General features: G+C 48.8%; 2 protein-coding genes across 11 annotated transcripts in view; one reads left to right on the forward strand and one right to left on the reverse strand.

The window, feature by feature from the left end:
- Positions 1–11267, reverse strand: part of RHOG (ras homolog family member G) — a 152671-nt gene extending 141404 nt beyond the window's left edge. The window contains exons 1-3 of one of the 3 annotated variants that reach the window (XM_068266517.1): positions 9240–10210; positions 9040–9111; positions 736–848 (exon numbers count right to left, since the gene is read on the reverse strand). The gene's annotated coding sequence lies outside the window, so the exon portion shown is untranslated. The other 2 variants (XM_068266518.1, XM_068266516.1) reach the window with 2 other exon arrangements.
- An 81-nt stretch (positions 11268–11348) lies between these two features.
- STIM1 (stromal interaction molecule 1) overlaps positions 11349–17719 on the forward strand; it is a 228325-nt gene continuing 221954 nt past the window's right edge. For 2 of the 8 annotated variants that reach the window (XM_068266507.1, XM_068266508.1), the window contains exon 1: positions 11349–11926. In XM_068266507.1, the coding sequence (XP_068122608.1) occupies positions 11818–11926 (109 nt within the window). In that variant the 5' untranslated portion in view covers positions 11349–11817. The remainder of the gene's footprint in view (positions 11927–17719) is intronic. The other 6 variants (XM_068266509.1, XM_068266510.1, XM_068266511.1 and 3 more) reach the window with 6 other exon arrangements.

Below are 17719 nucleotides of genomic sequence, written 5' to 3' on the forward strand. Positions count from 1 at the left end.
TGGCCCTACTACAATTGGCATGAGTAAAAATGCCATCATGCTTGGTTAGTGCTACGTTTGTGCCCATTTGTGCCACAAAAATTAAGATTTGTGCTGCTTTCGATTTGAAGATAGTAGCACTTATTTTCTCCAAAACAATACCATCACCCAGCCCCCTACAACAACCTACGGACATGAAGCTGGTATGGGTGGGTAGAGCTGTGTGTGTGCCCGTTTGAGCCGCAAAAATCATCTTTCTATCTTTTATAGTTTTTCAGATATTCACATTTTTATAAAGGTCAGAAGTTCACTCAGGCTCACTCAGTCTTGTAGAGGGGCTGAGTGAACGTTTGACCTTTATAAAAATGTGAATATCTCAAAAACTAAAGAAGATAGAAAGATGATTTTTGCAGCAGAAATGAGCACGTGCACAGGTCTACCTATGCATACCCGATTCATGTCCGTTGGCTGTTGTATGGAACCTGGGTGATGTTATTGTTTTGGAAAACATAAGTGCTACTATCTTCAAAACGAAAGCACCACAAATCTTAATTTTTTCAACAGAAATGGGCACTAACGTAGCACTAACCAAAGATGGTGGAATTTGTATTTGTGCTGATTGTGGGAGTGGGGGCAGTACTGTCCCCTTCTATGTACAATACAATTCCTTTTCCATACCTGAGTAACTCTTCCCAGGAACCAACCTGGACACCCACCAACACCAAACTAAATATAATACATCCCCAAAACACTCACCTGATGAAGTAGTCCTGTGCCAAGATAGTCCAGAACCAGCTGCAAACACATCCTGCGCCGAACAGGACCAGGGTGACCGTGCAGCAATCATGGCGCCTGATGCTCTGGAAACTCTTAATGTAGGAAAAAAAGATATCAGTCCCAAGAAAGACCACTGGATATTAGAAGAACACTATAGAGACTCAACAATTATAAGAATGCCTGAGGCATAAAAAAAAAATATATATATTTACGGTAGTTCCAAAAACTTTAAACTATAGGACAGGGCTGTGGAGTCGGAGTCGTGGAGTCGGGCAATTTTGGGTGCCTGGAGTCGGAGTCGGGAAAAAATGCACCGACTCCGACTCCTAATTAATTTGTAACTGTAATTAAAATAGAAAATAGGATAAAATGTTCTATTTCTCAGATAATAGTCATTAAAAATAATGTATATATACAGTATATATACAGTAAAAGCTGTGCTTAGTCCACAAAAATGAAATAAACCAATCAAAATTAGTTACTTGTGCTGCTTCAATAAAGCAGTCCCTGTATTTTTAAGGTCAGATATACATATCTGATTGTGACTGTATATATGATGTGTACACAGGAATCTCTTATATATACTAAATAACATCTATGCTGTAAGAATAAAGCCTGATGTGTAGCTGTGTCACTAATACAGATTGTCAATGAGATGGAAATAATTCTGCACTGATGCTGATTTATGCAAATGTACGCACTCCCTTTGCTGATGAAATCAAATAATTTGATATGTTGTTAAAATTTGGTTTGGTGACTACAAATTAAAGGGTACCTGAGACGGATGAAAAGTAAAGTTTTATAAATACCTGGGGCTTCCTCCAGCCCCCTTCAGGCTAATCAGTCCCTCGCTGTCCTCCACCACCCGGATCTTCTGATATGAGTACTGGTAATTCAGCCAGTAAGCGCTGTCCGGCTGCATGCCGCTCCCACAGCCAGGAACATTCTGCACCTGTGCAATAGTGCTGCACAGGTGTAGTATGCTCCTGGCGGCGGAGTGTGTGCATGCGCACTACGCCCGACTGGCTCAAGTACCTGGACTCATAGCAGAAGATCCAGGTGGTGGAGGAGGACAACGAGGGACTGATTATCCTGAAGGCGGCTGGAGGAAGCCCCAGGTATGTATAAAACTTTAATTTCATCTGTCTCAGGTTTACTTTGTTACACAGTAGTACTATACTCTGCATATGCACTCCCCACAGAGCTGCAGGGAATCCACTGAGAATGATGTGCACATTGAACACAGAGGTGTTGTCTGTCACCCAGAATCTCCTCATTCCCCTGCAGAGTACCTGCACATCATTCTTACATGTACCCACACTTACATTGCCTAGGGCCTGATAGATGTTCTTTGTTCCGGTTTGTACCTTTTACAAGTACTCTTACCAAGGACTAGTTTTAGTCTAAAGGGAATAAATATAGTAGTCTACATATCCTTCTCACTTCAGTTGTCTTGTAAAATTCCTAAGCGTTGGCAGTTAAGAGACAAATTTCATGTTACATACTTTTAATCAACAAAATTGTAATATGCAAATTAGAGGAGTCGGAGTCGTGGAGTCGGAGGAATCCTAAACTGAGGAGTCGGAGTCGGTGGATTTTTGGACCGACTCCACAGCCCTGCTATAGGATATATATGCGTATGCAACCTAGGTGGGAAGTTGGACTGGTCAACAAACTGTACAACAAAACACCACACACTACCAGTATATGCTGTTCAGCCACCTGTATTATTTATTCATATAAAAAGTATAAATATAATGTCATATACGAAAGATTATCATAAAAAAGTGTTGCACAAAAATATATGTTCACAAAAGACAATTTACAGTCCAAAAAAGACCAATCAGCCTTCGAATGTCTCACAGTATACCGTTCTCAAGATGACCACATATGATGTTATCTAACCTTTTATTAGGTATTGAAATTTTTGGTCTATTGTTAATATCGTGTATGACCATTTGCAAATGAGGCAAAGCAGGAACACTATGTAAAGATGTATAAACCACAATGGGAATAGTGTGAAACGTGCCCCTGCCTTGTCCCACGTGCAAAGGACAAATTAACCAGCTGACAATAGCAGCATACCCTGGCCCTCCTTGTCCTTTGTGAACATTAATACCTGTGTAACACTTTTCTATTATAATCTTTCGTATATGACCTTATATTTATACTTTTTATATGAATAAATAATACAGGTGGTTGTATAGCGGGAAACATGGCAGCGCTTTCAAACAGAAGTTATACCTGAATGATTTATCTGCATGGATGTGCAGAGCTCCAGGAACTGGACAATATTACACACCTACCACTATCAGAGTGGCATAGCGAGCGCTACATACCCGCAGGGGCTCACGGCAGGACGAGTGCCATTACCAATTAGCAGGCATAAGTTTGTAGTGCTCGCTATGCTACTCTGATAAGGCGTGTTGACTTTGATAAGGTGTGGTATCTTTAATAAGGTGTGATACTTGAGTTATCACGATGTAGTGAATCAAACCTTTTAGGTGTGACACAAGCCTAAAGTGAACGGGAGGGCAAAAAAATAGCATAACTGACACGTTTCTAAGCAATTTTCTTGTTATTTTTGCTGTTTATATTTTTGGTAGCTGAATTGTCAGAAAAACGCAAATGTAATTGCAGTGGAAGAACAAGCAATTGCAAAAAATTGTGGCAAAGTACACGGGAAGCATCTTGATGTTGGAGAAACCAGTACCATTGCAGTGCAAGCAGACCCTATACTGGCGCCCGCAGGCCTCTGCCATGGGTCTAGCCTTTGCTATAAGACTGCTGGGTTTAGTTGTGCTACAGCTGACAGGAGCAGGGATGTGAGCTGGCAGCGTGTGTATGTATTGCTCTGCCTGCAGTGCTGCTCTGGCCAGGATGTGACATAAAGCTTCTATATGTAGATATATATCCCTCCCGGCCTGCCAGTCCTATCTGCTTCCCTCCTGCTGCTGCCGGGCTCCTCAGATGTCTTCCGGTGTGACAGACGAGGCTAATCTAACGGGAGCACACAGCGTTATTCTCCGCTAATGAGATCATCTGTGCCCTGCGCGTTACCATCTGCAAGTGCTGGACGCCACGTGCCAACTATCTCTGGGGGAAACTCAATATTCACAGTCACAGCCGACCCCTCCGTGGCCAGAAATACACAATATCATTATATATGTAGGAAGTGCTTCTAATGCTGAAATCAGCATAATAGATGTAAAAGTTGGTATCCTGAATTATTGATTACATTCTAATTGTCACTACAGGGCCTCTTTAAAGAGGAACTTTAAAACAGAATTGAACTTCATCCCAAACAGTAGCCAATTCCTCCTTTCCCTCCAGAAATCTTTGCCTTTCCTCAAATAGATCATCAGAAGGGTGAAACCCCTCCCACCGTGTGATGTCATAACCATGGTCCTGACAGTTTGTTGCCTGTGAACTTTGTTGCATTGTGGGAAATAACAACTGTTTCTGCCAAGCAAGCAGTATCTCCCTCTGTGCATAGAACTTTCAGTAACAAACATTCCGTACAGATCACCTGGCAGGACTAAAGAGGTCACCAACTGTGATAAATTTCAAAACGTACCGTAAATGGGGGTGAGGAAAGATTTTACTATAGGCAAACCCTGACTAAATAAACAATAAATGAATACATGTATTTCGGCGCCAGCAATAGCCGGAAGCTGAATGACTACGGAAAATTGTTACTTACCTGACGGTAATTTTCCTTTCCCGATGCTTACATGTCATAACACTTGGGTAGATGCCCCGCCCCCTCTACCCCATAGGATCCCGTGATTATAAATTCTAACAGCCCCTCCTTACCCCCAGTCTACGTCAGCCTCGAGCTCACCGAAGCCACATAGAAGGGAGGGATCGTGTTATGACATGTAAGCATCGGGAAAGGAAAATTACCGTCAGGTAAGTAACAATTTTCCGTATTCCCTATGCTTCCATGTCATAACACTTGGGATTTAACTTAGGAAAGAATGAAGGGAGGGCTACTTAACTTGCTGAACACACACAAATTTAATTCATACTATGTATTTGCAGACAATACAGTTTTCCCAAACACAATAGAACTTTGAGAAGATAAGTCCACTCTGTAATGGCGCATGAAAGTGTGAATGCAGGACCAGTTGGCCGCCTGGCAGATTTTCTCTGCCGGTACCTGGTTGTATGCTGCCCATGACGTAGCCATACTACGTGTTGAGTGAGCTCTGATCTGCTGAGGCGGTTCCAGATCGAGAGTTCTATATGCGGCCTGAATGGTTTTAACTAACCAGGAAGCAATAGTTCTTGTCGAGGCCGCTTGGCCCTTTCTATATCCGGTCGGTATGACCCAAAGTCTCTCTGTCTTTCTGAATTGGGAAGTTACGTCTAGGTAAGTTCTTAGAGCTTGAACTACATCCAAAGGGTGTGAGTGCTCTGAGTCCGTCATCTGAAAAGATGGCAAAGTCCAGTCCTGATTCAGATGAAATATTGAGGCAACCTTGGGAATGAACTCCTGAATTGGTCTCAGGACTACCCTATCTGGGAACAAAGAGAGGTATGGTTCCCTTGCTCCCAGAGCTTGGAGTTCTGATACTCTTCTGGCCGAAGAGATTGCCACTAAGAATACTGTTTTAAGTGTTGTATTCCACAGAGTACAGTTTTCAGGAGGATGAAAAGGTTGTCTTGCTAAGGCTTCCAGTACAAGAGGTAAGTCCCACTTAGGGAATATGTTCTTCTTTGGTGGCCTTAGTCTTAGTACTCCCTTAATAAATTGCTTTATTAATGGGTGAGTAGCCCATGAAGTGCCTGTGAGGGTGGTTAATGCTGATACGTGCCCCTTTATAGTATTGTAGCCGAGTCCCTTGTTTAGCCCTCTCTGTAGGAATTCCAGAATTACATGAGGTTCCGGTTTTAAGGGATCAAACTTTTCCCCTCTGGCGAACTGTTGGAAAACTTTCCACACTCTATGGTATGTTGCGTTCGTCGTTGGTTTTCTGGAACTTAGCAAGGTTCCGATGACCTGGTCTGAACAACCTGAAAGTTTCAGCCTCTCCCCTTCAATATCCAGATCATCAGCCTGAGTTTCTCTGGGTTCTGGTGAACTATTTCCCCCTGTGTCAGAAGATTGTTGACGTGTGGGAGAGGTAGTGGATACTGTGACTTCAATTCCCACAGGAGGGGGAACCACGGACGTCTCGGCCAGTATGGGATTATTGCTATGAGTGTAACCCTCTCCTGGTATAATCTGGTGAGTAATGGCCGGATCATTGGTGTTGGCGGGTAGACGTAGGCTAGGGAGAAGTTCCAGGGCATAGAAAGAGCATCCACTCCCGCCGACTCCCTGTACTGGTACCTGGAGTAGAATATTCTGCTCTTCGTGTTGGTTGGAGTGGCCATAAGGTCCATCTCTGGGGTCCCAAAGTGGTTGCATATCCATAGAAAAGCTTGTTGTGATAAACTCCACTCGTGGTTGTTCACTGCTTTCCTGCTGAGGTAATCCGCTGTTTGATTGTCTACCCCCGGTATGTATAGTGCCTTGATGTCCCATAAGTTCTCCTCTGCGAACTGAAAGATTACTGCTGATTCCTGTAATAATGCCATACTCCTGGTGCCCCCCTGTCTCCTCACATAAGAGACCGCCGTGCGGTTGTCCATCTTTAGGAGTATTGTCCTTCCTTGGATCTGGTTCCTGAAACTGACAAGCCCCTGATAGGCCGCTCTCAATTCTAATATGTTTGCTGGAATTTGGTGAGCTGTATGAGTCCATATTCCCTGGGCGAACCTGCCCTCGCAGTGGGCTCCCCAGCCCCTCTGGCTGGCATCCGTAGTAATTATGGTCGGTAAGCTGTGTTGAATAAGATGATGTCTCGTTATATTCTCTAGTGACGTCCACCATAATAGGCTGTTCCGCATTAGGTATGTCATCTGTATTGGTTGATTGAATGACGTCTTGTTCCATTGGCTTAAAAAACCCCATTGGAACGGTCTTAGATGCCAATGTGCCCAACGCACCATTGGGATGGTTGAAGTCATCAGACCTATCAGGCTGAGACATTGCCTCGCTTGAAGTGAGGTCATAGTTGATACAGATTGTATTCTCTGGAAAAGGTTGTGTGCCTTCTCCAATGGTAACTTCAGTGAATTGTCCACTGTGTTGAAGAGTGCTCCCAAGAATATCATCGACTGTGTTGGCTCCAGCTGACTCTTCGCATAATTTACTTTCCAGCCAAAGTATAGAAGTGTGTTGATCAGTATCTCCCTGTGTTGGAGTAATGTCTGTCTGTCTGATGATAGTAGAAGCAGGTCGTCCAGGTAATGGTACAACCTTAACCCCTTTTCCCGAAGTAGAGCTACTACTGCTAGGAGAGTTTTGGAGAAAGTCCTTGGTGCCGTGGAAATCCCGAAAGGGAGGCAAGTAAACTGGAAATGTTCTTCCGCAACGGCAAATCTTAGGTACTTCTGGGACCTTGAGTGTACTGGGATATGCAAGTAAGCGTCCTCGAGGTCCACAGAAAGCATCCAGTCGAATGTTCTTGTTGCCTGCCGGATTGACTCCAGAGTTTCCATTTTGAATGTCTTTACTTTGATGTTCCTGTTCAGTTTTCTCAGATCTAAAACTGGACGCCAGTCTCCTGTTTTTTTTAGAACAAAGAATAATGGGGAATATACTCCCTTGCCCCTCTGTTCTGTCGGTACTTCTATTATGGCCTGCTTCAGCTTGAGAGTTTGGATGTACTCCTTCAGAATTAGTCTTTTGTCTTGCTGTGACGGAATTCTTGTTGCCTGGAAGTGACTCTTTGGTTTTGACTTGAAACTCCATCGATGTCCCTTCGATACAGTTCGTATGACCCATTTGTTCTTGATATTCTCCGCCCAAACTTGTCCGAATTGGGCAAGCCTTCCCCCTACTGGACAAGTCTGGGTGGGCCCCCTGTCAAAACGGAGTCATCCTCTGTTTAGTAAGACGCTGTAAATTGGACTGTGAACTTTGCCAGTTTCTTTTGAATTCCCTGCCAGGCTTGTAGGATCTGGCGTTCCTGTATCTTGACTGCTGAAAACGGTTGGTTAATTGAGGATTGGCTTTCTTGTTTCTTCTATCCTGGGGTATTAGCCCCGATTTTCCTCCTGTAACTCTTTGGATCGCTTGATCCATTTCTTTACCAAATAGATTGGCACCGTCGTACGGTATTCTGCACCAGTCTGTCTTTGATGCTGGGTCTGCTGCCCATGCCTTCAGCCATAATGCCCTCTTTGTTACTACTGTTGACGCCATGGCTCTAGAAGTACATCTGATTACATCTACCGCAGCTTCGCCAATGAAATCTGCCGTAAGGCTAAAGTCATCGAGGGCTGCCAAGATTGCTTCTTTCTCTGTTTCGGCCCTCACTGCTTCCTCTATGTTAGTTGTCCAAGCTCTTAGGGCTCTGGATACTGACGTTAATGCCACTGCTGGCTTTATCGCATTACCTGTGATTGTATAAATTTTCTTTAATTCAGAGTCCATCTTTTTCTCTAAGACATCTCTAAATGTCGTAGCGTTTTCCCTTGGCAGTGTCATTGGTCTTGCAAGACGGACCACGGATGCGTCAACAATAGGTGGGTTATCCAAAGTCTTTGTTTCTTCTGGTTTCAGAGGATAGAGTTTAGTAATCCTATTATTCAATGGTGCTCTCTTATCGATTTTCTCCCATTCCTCCTTAATTATTCCTGCTATTTCCGTCATCAATGGAAAAGTGGTCGTCTTCCTTTTAAGATGTGTGAAATATTCCTTTTGCCTTCCCGTGCTTGCTGAAGGCTCTTCTGAGTCATCTGAGTCCCACTCAATGGCCTCCCGGACCGCCCTTATGTAAGGTTGTACTAGCGTGAAATCAAAACCCCCTGCGATCTCGTCTGCGTCCATTGACGCTTGGGGTTGGGGTTGTTCCGCCTGTTGGGCCAGTGTGGGTGGTAACGAGGCCAGATAGTCTCTCATAGAGTCCTGCACTGCCTGCGTTATCATTTGCGAAATATCCACAGGCGTTTGATCAATGTCTTTAGTCATATCATTAAAGCATCTTTGACAGACAGATTTTTCCGGTAGTGCTTCTCTCTCGCACGCCCAGCATCTCCTGCGGCGTTGTCTAGATCGTGATCTACTTCTTTCTCTATAGTGAGGAGAAGGACTTCGTCTGCGTGATCTTGATCTTGAACGCGTGCTCTTTTTGCTTTTGCGATGTTTCTTCGGGCTGAAACAAAACAAAAGAAGATACCGCGTTCAGCCTTTAAACAATTGCATCGGGACAAAACAAGAGAACCTACCTGACAGCCCATACCTTTCCCGACGCTGGTCTAATGGTGGCGCAGCAGGAGTAACAGGAGCAGCAGAAGTTGCTGACGAAATGAAAGAAGAAAAGAGAAGACTGAATGTCCTGGCCCCAGTAACAAACTGCTACATAATCAAACTTTAGACAATTTCTAAACTAACCAAAATCACCCCTGCAAACAAAAAAAAAAGTTACCTTGCTGAGGTGTGGAGATATTTTGCTCCAAAGGAACGGTGACTGTCTCCTCCATGGCTTTAAGGAGCGCTAGCAGTGTCCTTGCCCCTCCAATACCCTCTCCTTGGCTATGGACGCCGGACGCCATGTATGCAGGCTTTAAATATACCTCCCAACGGTAGGAGGACATCCCCCAGCCTCCGTTCTCCAATGGGAGATGCGCATTGAGCCATCACTATGGCGACCGCTCAGCTCCGCCCTCCTCCCCGCCGCCCCTGCTTCCGGCAGAGAGCGACGGATACTGGGCGGAAGTACGTCACCGGAAGTGACGTTTGCGCCTCACTAGCCGAGCAACCAGGAAGCAGAAAAGGTAAGGAAACTCCACGCTGCGCCCGACATGAGTCACCATAGCATATTTAATGCTACATATTACGCTCTGGGCAAACCTGAACCCGGCATATATATAGGAAAAAAGCGGCTGTATAGGAAAACTTCCAGTCATTTAGACCCTATCGTTTCCTAAGCCTCCCTCCAAGACCAGCAGATACGAGGGGACCGTGCTATATTTATAGTACAGCGGCCATAGAAAATAATATATATATGCCACTCTTTAAGCAGCTAGGTAGGGCATAAAAAAGAAGAAAAAAAAAAAAAGAAAAATTGCTAGGCAAACCTTGCCCCAACGTGGATCCAATGAGGTGAGGTGAGATTGAGAAAAAAAGACTGGGGGTAAGGAGGGGCTGTTAGAATTTATAATCACGGGATCCTATGGGGTAGAGGGGGCGGGGCATCTACCCAAGTGTTATGACATGGAAGCATAGGGAATGAGGCCTGAGTGACTAAGGCCAGGTGAGCCCCACCCCTTTTATAATTATAATAATACAGGGCATGAGTGGGCCATTAGGGGTGGAGAACCCTGCAACCAGCATCCCCCTCCCACCAGGAGTCACATGACCTTCTGATAGAGATGAAGGGACACGCCCCCTCCCCAGGACTCACATCCATCGCCTGCTTTTTGCCTTCCTCATCATGTGACGGAGATGGCCAGATGATAACTCCGCCCATTTCCTCTCACTGCACTTTCCAGCTTTTCCCTGTCAGCTCCTCAGCCCCGCCTCCCCTGCCGCCACACCCCTTGCCCCTAGGGGGCGGGACGAGTTTATGGGCGAGGAGAACGAAGACGGGAGGTGGGAAGAGGAAGTTGCAAAGGCCATGGGTGGAGCCTCGGTTGCATAGCAGCAGAGACGAGACGGTGACGTCAGAGGCTGGGCGACGAGTGACACGTAGCGTGACAGCTGTGGGAGTTGGTCGTGACGTCAGAGATGTAGGCGTTCTAGGAAGCTGCTGTGAGAGTGACTACCATAGCGAGCAGCGTGATGACGTATGGGCGGCGGCACAATGACAATTTCTGCTGCCCATCACTTTTTTTGCTGCCGCGCATGCGTAAGGTGATTTTCAAGGCGGAGCTTGATTGTATAAAACGTGACGTATGGCGAGGGGCGGGTAAAGTTTCGCGAGCAGGGCGGGTTCTGATGCGACGTACCACACGAAAGGAGGGAGGGGCCAGAGGTTAAGTGGGAGGGGGAAGCCTTAGAGCCAGGGGCGGTACCGGTAGTTGAAGTTCGGGAATGTAGTTATGAGGCGGCTGGGCGGAGCGACACGTTGCCTTACAGCCAGGGGGCGGAGCGAATAAGTTACAGTACACCCCAGGCTCGGTGTTTATCTGCAGGGGGCGGGGCTGGCAGGTAGGTGGGAGGTGTAGAATGAGAGCGATGGGCGGGGTATAGATACCGGCTCAGAGCCTAAAGGCGGGAGTGGTGATGAAGTTCATGGGCTGTAGCGTGATAGTGATGGGCGGGACTGTATGGTAGTGACAGAGGGAGCGGGGCTGGCTGCGCAGAGGGGAGGAGGGGAGGCTGTAGGGTTATGACAGAGGAGGCGGGGCTGTACGGTATTGACATAGGGGCAAGTCTGTCACCCTGAGGGGAGGAGGCTGGACTGGCCGCGCTGAGGGGAGGAGGCGGGGCTGTAAGGTTGTGACAGAGGGGCGGTGCTGTTACCCTGCGGGAAGGAGGCGGGGCTGACCGCGCTGAGGGGAGGAAGCGGAGCTGTCCGCGGTGAGGGGAGGAGGCGGGGTTGTAATCCTGAGGTTAGGAGGCGGGACCGGCCTCGTTCAGAGGGCGGAGTCCGGGCTGGCCTCGCTCAGTGGGCGGAGTCAGGGCCAGTAGCCGCAGAGCCGGGGAAGGAGGCGGGTGCGGAGAGAGTGTACAGCAGACAGCGAGTCTCCCGGGGAGGTCTGAGGCTCTGAGTACCGGGGAAGCTCCCCCACATCACATGGACTGTTCCTGCACTCCCTCCTGAGCCTGTATACAGCCTGTGTCACCTGCACGCTCTGCCCATAGAGATCAGCAGCCAGCCTGTGTCACCTGGGGCATGGACTGGTGACACCTCCCTGGCATGGAGCAGCTGCTGAGCCTCTGACCTGGAGCAGCACTTCTGGATTGCCAGCTCTTGGGCCCAGGGCATAGAGTGTGGGGAGGAGGGGGGAGGGGGTTGGATGCCTCTGGGATAGCCATCTATATTTATCTCCCAGCACATCATGGATCTGTGCTCCAGGATCATAGTGTGGATTGTATGTGCCTCATTCCTCCAGCATGGAAGGACGGAGAAGCCCACCGGAGCCCCCCCGGAGGAGTCGCTGCAGGCAGGTAAGACCGTGCAGCCGGGGCATGCTGGGGGGCAGCCAAACCCACCCTGAGAGAAATGACCCTCAGAGTCCAGCGGGGACACTTTACCCAGACCAGACCCCTACTGCTGAGATAGTCATGTACCCCACATGTCAGCAACTGTGCCCCCTACTGCTGAGACAGTCATGTACCCCACATGTAAGCAACTGTGCCCCCTACTGCTGAGAGAATGTACCCCACATCTCAGCAACTGTGCCCCCTACTGCTGAGAGACTGTACCCCACATGTCTGCAACTGTGCCCCCTACTGCTGAGACAGTCATGTACCCCACATGTCAGCAACTGTGCCCCCTACTGCTGAGAGAATGTACCCCACATGTCAGCAACTGTGCCCCCTACTGCTGAGAGAATGTACCCCACATGTCAGCAACTGTGCCCCCTACTACTGAGACAGGAATGTACCCCACATGTCAGTAACTGTGCCCCCTACTGCTGAGACAGGAAAGTACCCCACATGTCAGCAACTGTGCCCCCTACTGCTGAGAGAATCTACCCCACATGTCAGCAACTGTGCCCCCTACTGCTGAGAGAATCTACCCCACATGTCAGCAACTGTGCCCCCTACTGCTGAGACAGAAATGTACCCCACATGTCAGCAACTGTGCCCCCTACTGCTGAGACAGGACTGTACCCCACATGTCAGCAACTGTGCCCCCTACTGCTTAGACAGGAATCTACCCCACATGTCAGCAACTGTGCCCCCTCCTACTGCTGAGACGGGAATGTACCCCACATGTCAGCAACTGTGCCCCCTACTGCTTAGACAGGAATGTACCCCACATGTCAGCAACTGTGCCCCCTACTGCTGAGACAGGAATGTACCCCACATGTCAGCAACTGTGCCACCTACTGCTGAGACAGGAATGTACCCCACATGTCAGCAACTGTGCCCCCTACTGCTAAGAGAATGTACCCCACATGTCAGCAACTGTGCCCCCTACTGCTCTGTCACCCCCCCCCCCCCCCGCACCTGAGACATGAATGTACCCCACATGCCAGCAATAGTGCCCCCCTACTCTTGAGACAAGAATGGACCCCACATGCTGGCCATTGTAACCCCCCCCCCCCCCCCCCAACACACACACACTGTTGAGACTACAAAATACCCCACTTGCCAGCAATTGTGCACCCCTCCCCCCTACTTCTGTGACAAGAATATTCCCCTCATGCCAGCAATTGTGCCCTAGTGTCATGAGTGGGGGCACAACTGCTGGCTTGCAGGGTGCGTTACTCTCTCAGGAGTGGAGGCATGTTCCCCTATTCTCAAGAGCAGGGGGTACTCTTGAGAGAGGAACGTGCCTCCATTCCTGAGAGAGGAACGCACCCTGCATGCCAGCAGTAGTGTCCCCACTCATGACACTAGAATATACCCCACTTGCCAGCAAAAGTGCCCCCTATTCCTGAGAGATGAACTTACCCCACATTTATACCTCCTATTTCTGAGGAACGTACCCCACATGCCAACATTTATGCCTCCTATTCCTGAGGAACGTAACCCACATGCCAGCAGTTATGCCCTCATTCCTGAGGAACGTACCCCACATGCCAACATTATGCCCTCGTTCCTGAGAGAACGTACCCCACATGCCAGCAGTTATGCCCTCATTCCTGAGAGAACGTACCCCACATGCCAGCAGTTATGCCCCCGTTCCTGAGAGAACGTACCCCACATGCCAGCAGTTATGCCCCCATTCCTGAGAGAACGTACCCCACATGCCAGCAGTTATGCCCTCATTCGTGAGAGAACGTACCCCACATGCCAGCAGTTATGCCCTCATTCCTGAGAGAACGTACCCCACATGCCAGCAGTTATGCCCTCATTCCTGAGAGAACGTACCCCACATGCCAGCAGTTATGCCCTCATTCCTGAGAGAACGTACCCCACATGCCAGCAGTTATGCCCCCATTCCTGAGAGAACGTACCCCACATGCCAGCAGTTATCCCTCATTCCTGAGAGAACGTACCCCACATGCCAGCAGTTATGCCCCCATTCCTGAGAGAGCGTATCCCACATGCCAGCAGTTATCCCTCATTCCTGAGAGAGAGCGTACCCCACATGCCAACATTTATGCCCTCAATCCTGAGAGAACGTACCCCACATGCCAACATTTATGCCCTCAATCCTGAGAGAACGTACCCCACATGCCAGCAGTTATCCCTCATTCCTGAGAGACCGTACCCCACATGCCAGCAGTTATGCCCTCATTCCTGAGAGAGCGTACCCCACATGCCAGCAGTTATGCCCTCATTCCTGAGAGAGCGTACCCCACATGCCAGCAGTTATGCCCTCATTCCTGAGAGTGCGTACCCCACATGCCAGCAGTTATGCCCTCATTCCTGAGAGAACGTACCCCACATGCCAGCAGTTATGCCCTCATTCCTGAGAGAGCGTACCCCACATGCCAGCAGTTATGCCCTCATTCCTGAGAGAACGTACCCCACATGCCAACATTTATGCCCTCAATCCTGAGAGAACGTACCCCACATGCCAGCAGTTATGCCCCCATTCCTGAGAGAACGTACCCCACATGCCAGCAGTTATCCCTCATTCCTGAGAGAACGTACCCCACATGCCAGCAGTTATGCCCCCATTCCTGAGAGAACGTACCCCACATGCCAGCAGTTATGCCCTCATTCCTGAGAGAACGTACCCCACATGCCAGCAGTTATCCCTCATTCCTGAGAGAACGTACCCCACATGCCAGCAGTTATGCCCCCATTCCTGAGAGAGCGTATCCCACATGCCAGCAGTTATCCCTCATTCCTGAGAGAGAGCGTACCCCACATGCCAACATTTATGCCCTCAATCCTGAGAGAACGTACCCCACATGCCAACATTTATGCCCTCAATCCTGAGAGAACGTACCCCACATGCCAGCAGTTATCCCTCATTCCTGAGAGACCGTACCCCACATGCCAGCAGTTATGCCCTCATTCCTGAGAGAGCGTACCCCACATGCCAGCAGTTATGCCCTCATTCCTGAGAGAGCGTACCCCACATGCCAGCAGTTATGCCCTCATTCCTGAGAGTGCGTACCCCACATGCCAGCAGTTATGCCCTCATTCCTGAGAGAACGTACCCCACATGCCAGCAGTTATGCCCTCATTCCTGAGAGAGCGTACCCCACATGCCAGCAGTTATGCCCTCATTCCTGAGAGAACGTACCCCACATGCCAGCAGTTATGCCCTCATTCCTGAGAGAAGGTACCCCACATGCCAGCAGTTATGCCCTTATTCCTGAGAGAACGTACCCCACATGCCAGCAGTTATGCCCTAATTCCTGAGAGAAGGTACCCCACATGCCAGCAGTTATGCCCTCATTCCTGAGAGAAGGTACCCCACATGCCAGCAGTTATGCCCCCATTCCTGAGAGAACGTACCCCACATGCCAGCAGTTATGCCCTCATTCCTGAGAGAGCGTACCCCACATGCCAGCAGTTATGCCCTCATTCCTGAGAGAAGGTACCCCACATGCCAGCAGTTATGCCCTCATTCCTGAGAGAACGTACCCCACATGCCAGCAGTTATGCCCTCATTCCTGAGAGAGCGTACCCCACATGCCAGCAGTTATGCCCTCATTCCTGAGAGAGCGTACCCCACATGCCAGCAGTTATGCCCCCATTCCTGAGAGAACGTACCCCACATGCCAGCAGTTATGCCCCCATTCCTGAGAGAACGTACCCCACATGCCAGCAGTTATGCCCTCATTCCTGAGAGAGCGTACCCCACATGCCAGCAGTTATGCCCCCATTCCTGAGAGAACGTACCCCACATGCCAGCAGTTATGCCCTCATTCCTGAGAGAGCGTACCCCACATGCCAGCAGTTATGCCCTCATTCCTGAGAGAGCGTACCCCACATGCCAGCAGTTATGCCCTCATTCCTGAGAGAACGTACCCCACATGCCAGCAGTTATGCCCCCATTCCTGAGAGAACGTACCCCACATGCCAGCAGTTATGCCCCCGTTCCTGAGAGAACGTACCCCACATGCCAGCAGTTATGTCCTCATTCCTGAGAGACCGTACCCCACATGCCAGCAGTTATGCCCCCATTCCTGAGAGAACGTACCCCACATGCCAGCAGTTATGTCCCCATTCCTGAGAGAACGTACCCCACATGCCAGCAGTTATGCCCTCATTCCTGAGAGAAGGTACCCCACATGCCAGCAGTTATGCCCTCATTCCTGAGAGAGCGTACCCCACATGCCAGCAGTTATGCCCCCATTCCTGAGAGAAGGTACCCCACATGCCAGCAGTTATGCCCTCATTCCTGAGAGAGCGTACCCCACATGCCAGCAGTTATGTCCTCATTCCTGAGAGACCGTACCCCACATGCCAGCAGTTATGCCCCCATTCCTGAGAGAACGTACCCCACATGCCAGCAGTTATGCCCTCATTCCTGAGAGAACGTACCCCACATGCCAGCAGTTATGTCCTCATTCCTGAGAGAGCGTACCCCACATGCCAGCAGTTATGCCCTCATTCCTGAGAGAACGTACCCCACATGCCAGCAGTTATGCCCTCATTCCTGAGAGAACGTACCCCACATGCCAGCAGTTATGTCCTCATTCCTGAGAGAGCGTACCCCACATGCCAGCAGTTATGCCCTCATTCCTGAGAGAACGTACCCCACATGCCAGCAGTTATGCCCTCATTCCTGAGAGAACGTACCCCACATGCCAGCAATTATGTCCCGTACTCTTAGAGACTCCACTCTTTCTTTCTGTGTTGTTCTTCAGAGTAACTTGAAAGACCCTCATTTTCAGTTCACACTTGGGCCCATATGCAGTTGAATGTTTCTCCTGGGTGATATTTCCACAACGTGTCATAAAATGCCTTTTAATACCAGCAAGCAAGAAAATACAATAAGTTTGATAGTAGTTTTTTTTTTTTTTTTTTTTTCTTTTACCAACTTTTAGGTACTTTTTCAATTGTAAAATTCTTCAAAGTTATATAAGAGAATATGAAAATGATCTCCTAGGAGAAAACTCTGGAGAAAAAGTGAAATGCATGTGGGCCTTGATGTCTGTTGTAATGCCTGCTAATAGTATGGAGCACAGACAGTATTCTTGCAGGTGTGCTGATGAGGCCCCCGGGTTGAGCTCAGACTCTGTAGCCCCATCTCCTGTGGGGAACTCATGTCAGGCCTGATCTGATGTCCCCACCTGCATGTGAGACCCCCAGTGTTAGGATTGTCTCTACACCCCCCTAATCTCTAGGGAGACACATAGGAGGCCTCCAGACACTGCTCATCTGTGACAAACAGAATGCAATTGTCATTGTTAGTTTGGTTGTTCCCCAACAGGGCAAGTCAGAGGACCTGTCACAGGGTATGTTGTTATAGGCAGTTATAGCCTCTGCCCCTATGGCCCTAATGGATGCGGCCGCACTATAATCCCTGGCAGCCAGTCCTCTTGCCGTAGATTGCTTCATGACCCGTCCGCGGTTTACTGCATCTGTGTCACAGTTGAGAAGTTATTTTTGTTCCATTTCCTGCAGTGACTATACTGAATGACACCTGTTGTAGGGGACAGGAAGTGCATGAGTAGCTCTATAATTGTGACACAAACAATATCATAAAAAAGTAGATAGTCGCTTTCAGCAGGTGTGACCTATAGCCTGAGCAGCCATTGTGTGGTCTGAGCTGCTGCGCTGCGTGGATGGTGTGTGGTGCAATGTTACAGCCCTGTGACTGCCAGCAGCTAGTTGTCCTGCTACAGAACATGCAGGAGGATACAGTGCTACAGGCAGTTA

The sequence above is a fragment of the Hyperolius riggenbachi genome, chromosome 2 (assembly GCF_040937935.1).
Source record: "Hyperolius riggenbachi isolate aHypRig1 chromosome 2, aHypRig1.pri, whole genome shotgun sequence".
Taxonomy (NCBI): domain Eukaryota; kingdom Metazoa; phylum Chordata; class Amphibia; order Anura; family Hyperoliidae; genus Hyperolius; species Hyperolius riggenbachi.